Below are 12693 nucleotides of genomic sequence, written 5' to 3' on the forward strand. Positions count from 1 at the left end.
GTTATTATTCATGCAACTAATCTGTTAAAGACCTTGTCAATTCTTCTTTATTCATACTGGGTCTTGTACACAAGAGGAGTCTTTACTAATTCTGCACATCTTCTATTCTTTTTCCTGGCATTTTCTCCTACAAACTTTTGTCCCTTTAGAAGTCGCTGAAAGGAAGCAGCTGAGAGCCTGAGACTAATTGGGTTTCCTGACATGATTTCCCCTGATATGGATCAGGTATGTTGGTATTCTATGTCTTTTTATATCTGCTACTTTTCTATATGAATAATTGAACTTTGAACTGCTGTCCTCGAGCCATACCAATCCTCATAGTTTTGTGGCACTCTAAAAAAATTAAACGTAAATGTGTTGTGTTCAACTGAGATGGACACTTGGAGAGTTCAGTTCGGAAGCCTGTACTCTACCTGTTATGGTCAGAGTAAATTTAAATCATATCAAAATCTCCTTCTTAAGATAGTATATTAGTATCTGATCATAAAAATGACGATATCTTACGTAGAATAGTCTTTACCTATCTAAATGAAAGAAATCGTCTTTACCTATCTGTTTGGAATAAGAAGATTCCTTTTTTTGGGTAAAGGTATAGAACTCTTAATACACATGCAGCATCCCCACAGGGTTTGAACTCTCGACCTCTTATCACCAGTCAATGTGAGTCATCATCAGTCAAGTTCTTTATCATAGTTTATGTGAGTTTACTTATTTAGAATTAGCAACTTCAGTGCCAGTCGTCTAACACCTAAATCATTTTGATCCTTAATTTCTATAGACATGTTAACATAGGCAAAACGTAAGCATAGTGCAGTAATTTCATTTGCAAGTTTATCAATACTCAGTAACTATAGTTTTTGTTTACAGAGAACTTAACACGGATGCAAACTTTATTCCTGTATCGCTTGCATGTATTCCAATCTATTTAAAGTCCAAAAGACATTGTTAATGAAGAATGAAAAATATACATATATTTTTTGGTCAAAAAGGTGTAATTTCTAGACATCCCAACCAGTACCACGCCAGACCGCCTCCTTATACATTCTACAGGAAGCTGTTTATGTGACGATCCTGCTCAGAAAACATTACAATAAACACAAGTATATGCAATTTTATAAGTATGCCCCCAGCTGATCGAGATTATAAGATATGAATGCATGAAGGTTGCCACAACTTTAGGAGGGCATGATTGAAAAAATTGATGCAACGTTTGACCAGTACAGTAGCATGAAATTTCAACTATAGACCAGTATTACTTATGATGCTCCGAGTATTTATTGAAAACTGAAGCAAGAACTTAAATTTAAATTACTTCAAAAGCTGATACATGCAATATCAAACTTGTATGCTGCTATCAGTATTATGGATAGTTTAACTCCTAGTATTTCTTGATTTGTAATGCCAAATCTTCTTTAAACCATATTGATCGCCCAATCTCAGTATTACCACCAAGAAGCATCAGGATTTTTCTAGATACCATAAAAATGCCACATTAAAACTAGTGACATGTTCACGTTGATCCCTACGTATCTCATAGATTCTGGGTAGTTAACTTTTAAGTTGATCATTGATTCACGTTCCCAATCTGAGAAAGGTACTCTTTACCCTTTTACAGGACAATGATAGGTGAAGCTTGAGCTCTTGGGCTATTATTGACGAGGAAGAAATTAGCAAAATCCACCCCAAAAAGGTACACAACATATCCGCATTGCATACCAGATATGGTCATCCAACATCTAACATCCAGGTGACAACCAATTTTTCTGAGCAAATATCTCATAATATTGCAGAATAAACAATTCAATTGAATGCTACAATGTATTTAAGAATAGATATGCTATTTTTGCTTGTATCCTGCATGCAATACAACATAAGCTATCTTATATTTAATCTGTCAGGTCTTATTGCCCGATATCAATCCAAATCTAAGTATATCATGTATGGAAGGAGCAGATTTTACTCGCTCTGCAACCATCCTCAGCTTTTCACAACCAACAATAGTAAAAACGTTGAGAGAAGGCAGAGTTCCGTCCTCAATTTGCCATTCTTTCAGATTGGGGAGATATGCAGACCATTTCCTCCCCTTCTACACACTCCCATACCCATTATAGAGCAGTAAGATGTGAAAAATTCCCTAAAGTGGGCATCAGATCTTGTATGAACTGACTACCTTGCAACTGAATCTGGTAAAAACTCAAGTCTAATGGATCTTTCTTTACAGTGGCTTGCACAATGGATTCAGCTTTGGGGCAAGAGCTGGAATAGAACCCAACTTTTGTCTGAGCTAGTGCTAAGGGTGTGGCGAGTAAAAGAACAAGAAGCCAAAAGAATTTGTTAAGAAAAGAATCCATTTGAGCTTTGTGATGCATTACTATTGTTGTAAGTTTGTTTGAATTAATGCCAAGGAAGATGGTGCATTATTACTGATTTTAAATAGTTAAAATCATATTCATAAGTTTGGTTTGCAGTCCACTTTGCTAGGGCTGACCTAAGCAAGTGCAAAATTTCAATCATGCATGTCTGTTAAACACGGTTACACAATAATCTTCGACTTGTACTGAGTATCCGGGGGCTTGATGTTTACATTCATGCCTATTTAACACGGTGAGTATCCGAAGGCTTGATGTTGACATTCGTGTACTGGTTGTTAATTCTTTTTTCCTAATTTGTAGAACTGTACTGGTTGTCTATTTGTCACAGTTACACAATAATATTTTTCGATTTGTACCGAGTCTCGGGGCTTGATGTTGGCATTATTGGTTGCATAATAAAAAAAAAACTGGGAATCGGGAATCGGGTCGGATACAAACCACCTGTTCTATTCATTGAAGATTGAACTTATTTATGGATACACAGTGTTTTATGGAAGGAGTTGTGTAATTGTTAAGACGTCAATCAGAGTATTTACTGTGAGCTAATGCCTATACCATACTGTAGTATTACATTACAGTCTTACTTACTTCATGATAGAGATATTTGTGTGAGATATTTGAAAGAAGATATGAAGTTGTGTATGTGAGGGATGAGAAGAAGATATAAAGTAATGTGCTGCATGTGTACTTCTGGGGGGTGAGCCACAGGAGAAGACCAAGTAGAAGAACGCATGAGAGAGGGAGATAAGAATGACTAACGTAGGGGTGAAATATCATTCTAAGCAATTCTGAACAAATAAATCGTGGAATATCATCCTAAGCAATCCTGGTGCAACTGCAGAATTAGCTTGAACATGTTTCTTAACAGTGGCTTGCACAATGGTAAAGCGTGTGGACTTTCTATGCATGGGCGGAGATTTCAAAAGTTTGCCTCCGACGGTGGTTTGGACTTCGGAGTCCACTTTGCTAGTGCTGACCCAAGTACTTAAATCTATACTATACTATAATAAGCCAACATGGGTATAATTTGTAGTCCCATCTTTTGTTCACGTTTTTTGGTTTCGTCTCTATTCTATACTAATGTTTAAAAACAGTCTCTGCTAGGACTCTCTCTCCCAACACCTATTAGGACTCTCTCTCCCAACAGAGATGGACGCAGACGAATCAACAGGAACAACAGGAACAAGTAGGCTAAACTTTAACTTTACACATGCTTTTCTGTTGTGTTCTTAGGTTAGGCTCCCAACATATATGATGCATACTCTGCAAGTACAGTAGGCATCTAAATCACGGAGATCTTTATATTTTTATTTGTGTCCATGACTTGCTCGATGTATGACCCTATATGTGTCTTCTGTGTAGATATTGTGATCAACGAAGAAGGGTCGACACGTTATAGCGTAACTGATTTGGAAGGTATGTTTTTGTTACATACCGTGGAACATGGTTATAAGATTATCTTGAAGCATGGAATTAACCATGGTGATTCTTGCTTTTGCAGGCTTACCAGCATCTCCGTGAAGAAAATATACCAAAGTTCACAGTGATTGTTTCCCAGAAGAACCATCATACCAAACTCTTTCAAGCTGATGGTGTCTCTGAGAATGTTCTGCCTGGTCTGCATCTTTGCACATTCACACTATGTAAATTCTAACTTTCATTTTTAAGTACGCCTGTTCTGAGGTGCACTATCATTGTTATGAGCTTTGCAGGTACTGTTGTGGACACAAAGATTGTGCATCCTAGAAATTATGATTTTTAAATATGTGCCCAGGCAGGGATGATTGTGAGTTTCCACTTTTCTTTCTCCTTGAATCTTTAGTTATGATATTTTATGTTCATAAGTGCTGATCCCATTTATTAAGATACACAGGATTTTCAAAAGGTGTTAAACAAAGTTTAATAAGATAAATTAATTTTGCTTGGTATCATATCCCTACAATATTCAGCTTTGATCTTAAACTTGAATTGTTGACAATGAAATGTGCTTGATCAATCAACTCTTAGTTCATTTTTAACTCTGCTCACAATGTTAATTATTACATTGACAGGGAACTTCTTGACCTGCTCACTATCACGTCTTCATCAATGAAATTGGTTTCTCGCCTGATAATTTGCAGAATCTAATACATTGACTACCCTATGTGTAAGTTTTTAGAGCTTTTTTTCCCCCTTTCTAATATATGAATCATGTGTTCCTTTTCCACCAGGATAGATAAAAAAGATCCCCTTTCTAATGTGAAGCTGTAGCCTGCCCTTCTTAACATCATTGCATCATTTGTTCATTTGTAAAATTTTCATAAATAGATGTTCAGCAACTTTGTGTCATTCGATTGGAATTAATAAATTTTGAAATGTTAGTCAAAAACTTAAGTTGGCTCACTCGTGAGTTATCTCTGAAAGGATTTATGTATTAATGTATGTTTTCATTTTCTTTTGAGCTGATATATTGGTATAATGGAGAGTATTTCATACGGTACGTAAATTGTTCTGTGTAGGAAACCTGCATCAAAGAAGGCGCGATTTCGCTTATTGACATTCCCTGTGATTGTAGACTGTCCGTTTGGGGTTGTTTCTGCTGGGGAGTTTATTGAAATTCTTGCATTTTCTTTGTTTATTATCTGGATTGCTTCTGTTTTTATCATAAAAGACAGCAACAGCAGCGCAGTATCTGCGATTCGGTCTTTGTGGGAGAAAAGGTTAATTTACGCCTTATATATTGTGACTTTTTGAAGCATATAGCATGGTTATTTTCCATTAAATATAGGAGGAACTATCATCTGCAATCGTATTAAACCTTTGTTTGCTCTTAATGCTCTACAATCATCATGCTATCTATATGAGTTGTTTAGAAGCAAGTATCCGTGATTTTTGTATGATTGTTGAATATTTCGAAATTGAGATATGTTTATATTATTGTTAATTCAATTATTTAGGTGAAGCATTCCTTCAAACTGGTTCGATAAACCTGTTTTATAGATGACTCTTTTTTTCCTCTACGTTGAGCATTTGCATCAAACATGATTTACCAGTTTCTATTAATTTCTTTTAGTTATAATCTGGAACTCTAGATGCCTATGAATGAATGTACCACTCTCTTTTTAATATGAGTGACTTTTTGTGTCTCGACTAATAAAGTTGTTATTTGATTTCTGTAGTGTATTGATGCTGGAAATCACAGGACTCCGCTTTGGATTGATTGGATTATTCTGCCTGGCATTTTTGTTTCTGCCAGTTTCAAGAGGATCGATACTTCTCAGACTTATAGATATCCCTTTTGAGCATGCAGCCAGGTTCCATGTATGGTTGGGACATTTAACTATGGTGATCTTCAGTCTTCTTGGCCTATTTCATGTGATTGCTTGGACAATGAAGGGGCCTGTCATACAAGAAGTAAGTCTTGCTCAGATTTCATTTCCGTTTGCATATAGAGCTGCTTATGTGTGAAATACCTATAAAATACAGTAACTAGCAAAACGGATTAGCATCATATTCCCTAATGTCCTCTGAACTGATATATTAGCTTGAGTTTGATCCAAGGTACTAGACTAGAAGCTCTGAAACCCAAAATTCAACTCAGTTTGTTAAATACTTATATGAGTATTTTTATCGATTTAATATATTTCGTATACTTAAAATATTCACCTCAGGACAACTACAAGTATATGCTCCAAGACCAGCCTGATTTAGTACAGGAAGCATTTGACTGACATGCATAATCAGTTTAGTACCGAGCTTAACCACGAGTCTCACAATACCAAATCAAGTGGCACAAACACTCTCTTCTTTTCTATATTCAAGTGTGGGATCATCAGCGATCTGAATCACAACTTCATAATGCTTTTTAATTAAGTACGATGTGCCCTGTAGTTTGTCAAACCTTTTGGCATCGGCAAATTACAAAAACCATGCATTAAACAACCGTATTTAGGCACATCCCCACCTTTAATTCAGACATACTAGCCAAAAGATTTTTAATCTTTCCATCAGCCAAAGTTAACTTCTTATTCTCAACAGAATTATACTATGTATCGCTGCAAACTAACTGGAACCACTCACATCTGTGACAAAAAGTGTAACTAAAGAATTTTGTATGATAACAGTAGCTCCCTATGCGGAGTTAGCAGGCTTATTTTTCCATCTACGCCGGCTGAGGAACAGGCTGTGAAAGGTGTGTGTAGAAAGCTTGATGCTGAGAGTTCCCCCTCTGATAGTTGCACTTTTAAGCGTAGGCGGAGCGCACAATTTCATCCCTCTCCTTTTGAGAGATCCTTCTCTCAAATTGGTCCAATCTCCAGTCAAATTGGAGCTGGCATGGACATGAGCTAGACTGCTAGACATTATGCTTGACAAACTCCTATTTTCTGTTCTTTATTTCCTTTTTCCTTTTTCCTTTTTCTTTATGACTCAACTCTTTCGGGCAAGAATGGTTATTTGATCTTAATTTAGGCATATCAAAGGCAGATGTAATCATCTTGCCTATCTGTGGGGAAAGACTTTTATTCGTGAATGTATTGTAGCACTCCAATTACCTAACTTCTATAGGAGTTTGGATATTCTATATTATTGTTAACTTCTATTATTAAACCCAAGCTACAGCTGAAGTTGCTCTGGTAGTATAATTATGTTAACTGCAGGTTTGTTTGTTTTTTCCACTTTATCGTGAGAACTACTTAACTTTATCGTGAAAAATTTAAGAAATACAAAAAAAAATGGACAATAATATAATTAAATATAAGAAACTAAAACTACAGCATAAGCACCGTACCTCACCTCATTAACTTGAGTCAGCCAGTGGACATAGTGGACCTGGGTATGTTCCTATTATAAAGTTAATATATTTGTCGCTGGCACTAAATTCTTAAAATATAGGCCTGCAAATGTAATATATTTAGTAAGCCTACACCATAACCTCTTATTCAGAGAATCGGAAGTCACATTTTATTCTTTTTTGATTGCAGTTTTAAATGTAAAAAGTTTATACTAGGCTCAAGTTAATATCAAAAGCTAGGGGGATCTTAATTCTTTTTGTGCATATTGGGATTTCTGAGATGAAGTAGCTTATTTAAATTAGGAGAATGTCCTTGACATATATTATGGTACCGTCCTGTCTTCTTATGGACTTCTATGGAGAAGAATATTTCACTTTTTTGGTGGTAATACATTATATAAAAGAGTTATTTTTGTATTGGCTATCTTAAAATCACATGCCCAGATATATGCAAAAAAAAGTTTTGAAGACTAGCACTATAACTGTTATCACTTATCATAGATAATATTTCAACTTTAAGCTGCATACAAATTTGGTTGATATCCTGAAGGGTGAAGGCAACCAATCCTTTTTCTGTTACTATTTCATGTTCGTTGCCCTTAATATTATTTTTGTTTTCATGCTTCATTTTTCTTTATGCTAAATATAATTTTTGTTATGAATTAGCATAACTTGAAAATACAAAGTTGTGCTATCTGTAAAATAAGCGGCAAAAGTGATCTAATAAGCAGCTACGTAGTTAGAATGGAAAATGAGTTAATAAGCCGCTATCTGTTAACTTATATCTATTTGTTAGTCTCCAAGTCTTATTTATCAGACAATATGTTTTATATAACAAAATTGCAAATGTAAAGGAATTACTGTTGGCACAATAATTTACACATGGAAAGAGATAGTGATGGTGCTTTTAACAATTTACTACTTGCTGGACAGATCTATTTGTAAACACTCAGTAACAGAAGTGCCACCTAATTTCAGTGTAACAGCCTGTAGTATTTTATATGGACGTAATCAAGCTTCATGTTGTATTACCAATTGAGCTGGACCATAAACTGCTTTCACCAGCTGCTACACAGGAAATTCTATGTAGCTGAAATTGTTTTTGAGCCTGTTTCCCCGAGTACACTAATAAACCTGTCTACACAGGCAGGACGAAACTTGGTGGCACTCATGGATATCTTACTCCATCATAGAGACGGCTACATGGTGTTGATCTGTCAAGTCCAGGCCCACATATTTCAACCTCCAGGCTTATGAACAGAATTGCATCAACGTCCAACAAGGGAACTCCATTCCATTTACCGGCCTCGACAATAACACCACTGATTAAAGCTCAAACCCCTGGTAACATTATAACCACCTCCTAATTCAGTTAATGGATTGAAAAACTTATATGCATGCAATTGACAACACCAATATTGTTTCTTAACAGGACATAGAATAAAGCCTGCTGCTACTGTCAGTTCATGCTTCTCTCAATAATATGACTAATTCTCAGGATGTTTCTGCAGAAGGGAATAGTCCGGTTTCAGACATTACTATTCTGGTGCTGGGTTTGGAACAAATGGGTGTTCGATGTCCAGGTAACTTTTATTCCTTTCAAAATTATGTTTTATGAAGAAAATAGCCGTTTAAACATGATTTGATAGAATCTCCTACCAAACAGCCCGGTATGCAGAGAAATCAGTTCCTGGCGTGAAAAACTTGATGACTTCATTCAATTCTTTTGGGGAGGACAGATCTTTAGGACATAAAGAAACAGGTAATTGTTATACTTTATTGCATAATGAACTGTGTATACCTGCCTAAATCATTGTATTTGTAGGTCGTACACAGGATTGTCAATGGAGTCAAGTTCTTCGGCATCATGTTACTAAAAGAATATGTGAACAGAAGGATAAACTGACAAATGTTCCTGGCATTTTTGTTACTCCCTGTTCTGTAACATTTGACACCGGTGAGTTTCACTGTCACCTCCCATACTAGCATATAGTACTCTATTTTTCTCGCTTAATGGTGAATTTGACAATACATTTTCATCAGATGATGTTGCTGGTCCGGTCCAAGAAGGTGTGCAAACTTTTTCCAAGGTTTATCGAGCATCACAGTAACATTGGTGACAACACATCAATGTAACACCTTTTAATTTTTATTGCAGCGGACAATATACAGAAGATGATGAAACTGATAGCAAAGCGGAGATGCCAGGTTTTCATAGTTTTGCATTAAATAATTTCCTTTAAAGAGCATTATTTGTTCATGACTATTTTTTTTGTCCATACTTCTGGAAAGGTTATATGGATCTTGGTCCGCCCACCAAAGTCTGTTCAAAATGTGAGACTGTAATGTGGAATGAGGGACGCAATAATAAAGCCGCAAAACACAGTGATCCTACCTTTTCGATTTGTTGTAGAGATGGTTAAGTATATTTCAGCCCGAGGAGCAACCTCCTCCTTATTTAGCTTCATTATTATCTGGTGGCGAGAAAACAACTCATTTTTTGAATAATATAAGAACATACAACTCCATGTTCCATTTCATATCTATCGGTGGTAAGATTGATAAGAAGATCAACAACAGTAAAGGTCCTTATTGCTTCAAACTAAATTTTCTAGAAAGTTCAGGTCCTGCCATCAAGGTCCATTGCCATCTGCTTTGAAGTTGCAACTTCTGCTAATTTGATGTCTGAGCTTTGAAAATTTTAATTTATTATTTATAAATTAAATTTTATCAAACCATTTACAATATATTTAAAAAGTTTATAAATAATCAAAAAGCTTCCATGCCTTACACGGGCTATAAGCTAGTACTATTAAAGCCAAAACATTAAAAGTTTGATCGGTCGGTACTTGGGCCGAAACATTGAAGTTTGGTCGGTCGGTATTTGGGCCCGATTATTCTTTTTACTAAAATATATTATCTTTTATATTTTCTAACTAAAAAAACTTAATTCTTCTAAAATAACATCGAACAACATAGTAATTACCTTTTTAACTAAAACACGTTATCTATTTTAGAATTTCTAAATAAAAAAAACTCAATCTTCTACAATTAACATGGGCAACGTATATATATAAAAGTATAATATTATTATATATAGGTTTTATTAATAAATAACTGGTTATATCTCTCATCCAAATTACATTAATATTATTATTAAATACACTAATGGTCTCACTTTAAAAGTAACATTATAAATTTATACTATATTATATATTATTATACTATTAAAGCCAAAACATGAAAAGTTCAATTGGTCAGTGGGTTCGATTAGTCGAGTTTGGTGAGCCGGTCGGTATTCGACGCACGGATCTCCACATGTTATAATATGTTTTTTGATTATATATTAAACCAAAACATTAACAAATAGGTTAGTATGATGGGTTGGTATTTGGGTTTATGCCTCTCATTAACTTATAATATGTTCTAAACTATATTATTAATTATTAATAACGAAATATTAAAAGGTTGATTGATTGATTTATATCTTCTCCTTAAATTAAGACATGTAAAAAAACATATTTTAATATTCTCATTAAAATATACTCCCTCCGTCCCTCTAGGTTGTTTACGTTCACTGTTTGCACGCATTTTGAGGATCTTATAAAATATAGTTTCATAACATTTTATTAATTTTTTTTAATAAAAATTTAAACATCAAACTTATGTTCAGGAAAAAAAAGTTAAAAATATACTATGAAACCATACTTTAAATGAGTCTTAAAAAACGTGCCAAAAAGTAACTTAAAGAATTGAGGGAGATATAGGAAGTATATGTTCAATCTAATTTTTAATTAATCATTTGACGGACTTAAGTATTAAGAATTTATTTAGCTGTTAAATAAAAAATTTATTTAACAACATTATTTTAACATAATTTTATTTTCACTATAAAATTAGTTAAATTTATATATACATATGATAAAATAACAAATATTATAACCACCCGTCCGTGCATTGCACGGGTTATAAGCTAGTATACTTAAAAGCGCGAAATTTTAATCATGGACGACTATTTAACACAGTTATAACAATAGTCTTCGACTTGTACTGAATATGCGGGAGTTTGATGCTGACATTCTGGTCGAACTATACTGGTTATTCATTCCTTTTTTTTTTTTTTTTAAACATGGTTATTCATTCTTTATTTCGGTTTTCAACTTTTATATAAGAGTTAATTACACTTTGTAAACTCTAAATTTGCTTCAAACGTAATTTAGTACCTGGACTTTAAAACGTAGTAATATACATCCTACACTTAACATTCTCATGCAAGTTGTAATCTCTGGTCACTATTCCGTTCAAATCTGCCGTTAACTTTAAGTGTTTGAGAGGTAACAGTGTGTATATTAGTTTCTAACAGCTACTTAACTCTCATGACCCCTCAAAGTTTTTGACTTTTTGTATTATATTTTGAAATTATTTCTGAACACATACAACAATGTAAAAAAAATTAAATTTTTTTTAAAAATATATATTTAGATTTAGAATCTGATTTATTTATTTTACATAAACGATGTAAGTTATTTTAAAATTTTTAAACAAATACATATTTTAAAAATTATTTTAATTTTTTTTAATCGTTGTATATGTTTAGAAATAATTTCAAAATATAATACATAAATTTTGAGGGGTCACAGGGGATAAAGTAGCTGTTAGAAACTAATATATTAACTCTCAAACAGTTAAAGTTAACGACAGATTTGGACGGAATAGTGACTAGAGTTACAACTTGCACGAGAATGTTAAGTGTATAGTGTATATTGTCACATTTTAAAGTTCATGTACTAAACTGCGTTTGGAGTAAACTTAGGAGTTACAAAGTGTAATTAACTCTTTATTTAAAGATTATCATGAATATGGCTACTCTCTTTTCTGATGAGGTATCAAATTGTGCGAAAATGAGAGATGTTGTACCGCTAACGACACGTCAATAGTTCGGAATTATATGGTTTGATTTTTCAAATAAAATTATATATTCAGGATTTTAAAAATTATTTCAAAAATTGAGATATTTAATCAGTATTTTAAATTATACAACAAAATCTGATTGTATTCAATTATGAATTTAAATTATTCTTAAAAATCTAATGTCACTCAATTGTGAATATATAAAATCCAGTAAAATTTAATAATTTCATATGCTCATGGTTTTTTTTGGACTTCATTAAATAATGAATTTTGTGAGATTATTCAATATATTTTATATTTTTTAAAATCTCATCATAATTCATGAGATTTTAGAGCATTATATCTAAATTCTAAAAATTATACATCAGCTCTACGATATTCTATATAGAATCCGCATAAAATCTCAATTGAATACATCATCTCTTTTGTACACAACAATCCCGTTAAACATTCATATGCATCATTTACTGTTATCTACATAAAATTCCATTTTCACATTTCTTTTGTACGTAACAATCCGGTTAAACATTCAAATGCATCATTTAGGTTGTGTTTACTTCATGGCATGAAATGAGGGGAGAATGGAATGAAATTTGTATTATAAATTGTGAGTGATTAGTGAAATTGTTTATAATTTTT

General features: G+C 33.6%; 1 protein-coding gene across 2 annotated transcripts; it reads left to right on the plus strand.

Moving 5' to 3' along the window:
* Window positions 1–85: 85 nt before the first annotated feature.
* LOC108205515 (uncharacterized) lies at window positions 86–9683 on the plus strand. Of its 2 annotated transcripts, XM_017375505.2 has the most exons (17): window positions 86–225; window positions 1616–1747; window positions 1899–3392; window positions 3467–3558; window positions 3735–3788; window positions 3874–3988; window positions 4085–4158; window positions 4424–4518; window positions 4871–5071; window positions 5531–5765; window positions 8290–8487; window positions 8655–8726; window positions 8810–8905; window positions 8969–9100; window positions 9187–9213; window positions 9302–9351; window positions 9436–9683. In XM_017375505.2, the coding sequence occupies exons 11-17, from the start codon at window positions 8397–8399 to the stop codon at window positions 9487–9489; spliced, it is 522 nt and encodes a 173-aa protein (XP_017230994.1). In that variant the 5' UTR covers window positions 86–225; window positions 1616–1747; window positions 1899–3392; window positions 3467–3558; window positions 3735–3788; window positions 3874–3988; window positions 4085–4158; window positions 4424–4518; window positions 4871–5071; window positions 5531–5765; window positions 8290–8396; the 3' UTR covers window positions 9490–9683. The 2 variants fall into 2 exon arrangements, with proteins under 2 accessions (XP_017230994.1, XP_017230996.1); XM_017375507.2 differs by lacking the exons at window positions 86–225; window positions 1616–1747; window positions 1899–3392; ... (5 more) ...; window positions 4871–5071; window positions 5531–5765 and having other exon boundaries at window positions 8576–8726.
* The last annotated feature ends 3010 nt before the right edge of the window (window positions 9684–12693 follow it).

This window comes from Daucus carota, chromosome 1 (assembly GCF_001625215.2).
Source record: "Daucus carota subsp. sativus chromosome 1, DH1 v3.0, whole genome shotgun sequence".
In the NCBI taxonomy this organism is placed as follows: domain Eukaryota; kingdom Viridiplantae; phylum Streptophyta; class Magnoliopsida; order Apiales; family Apiaceae; genus Daucus; species Daucus carota.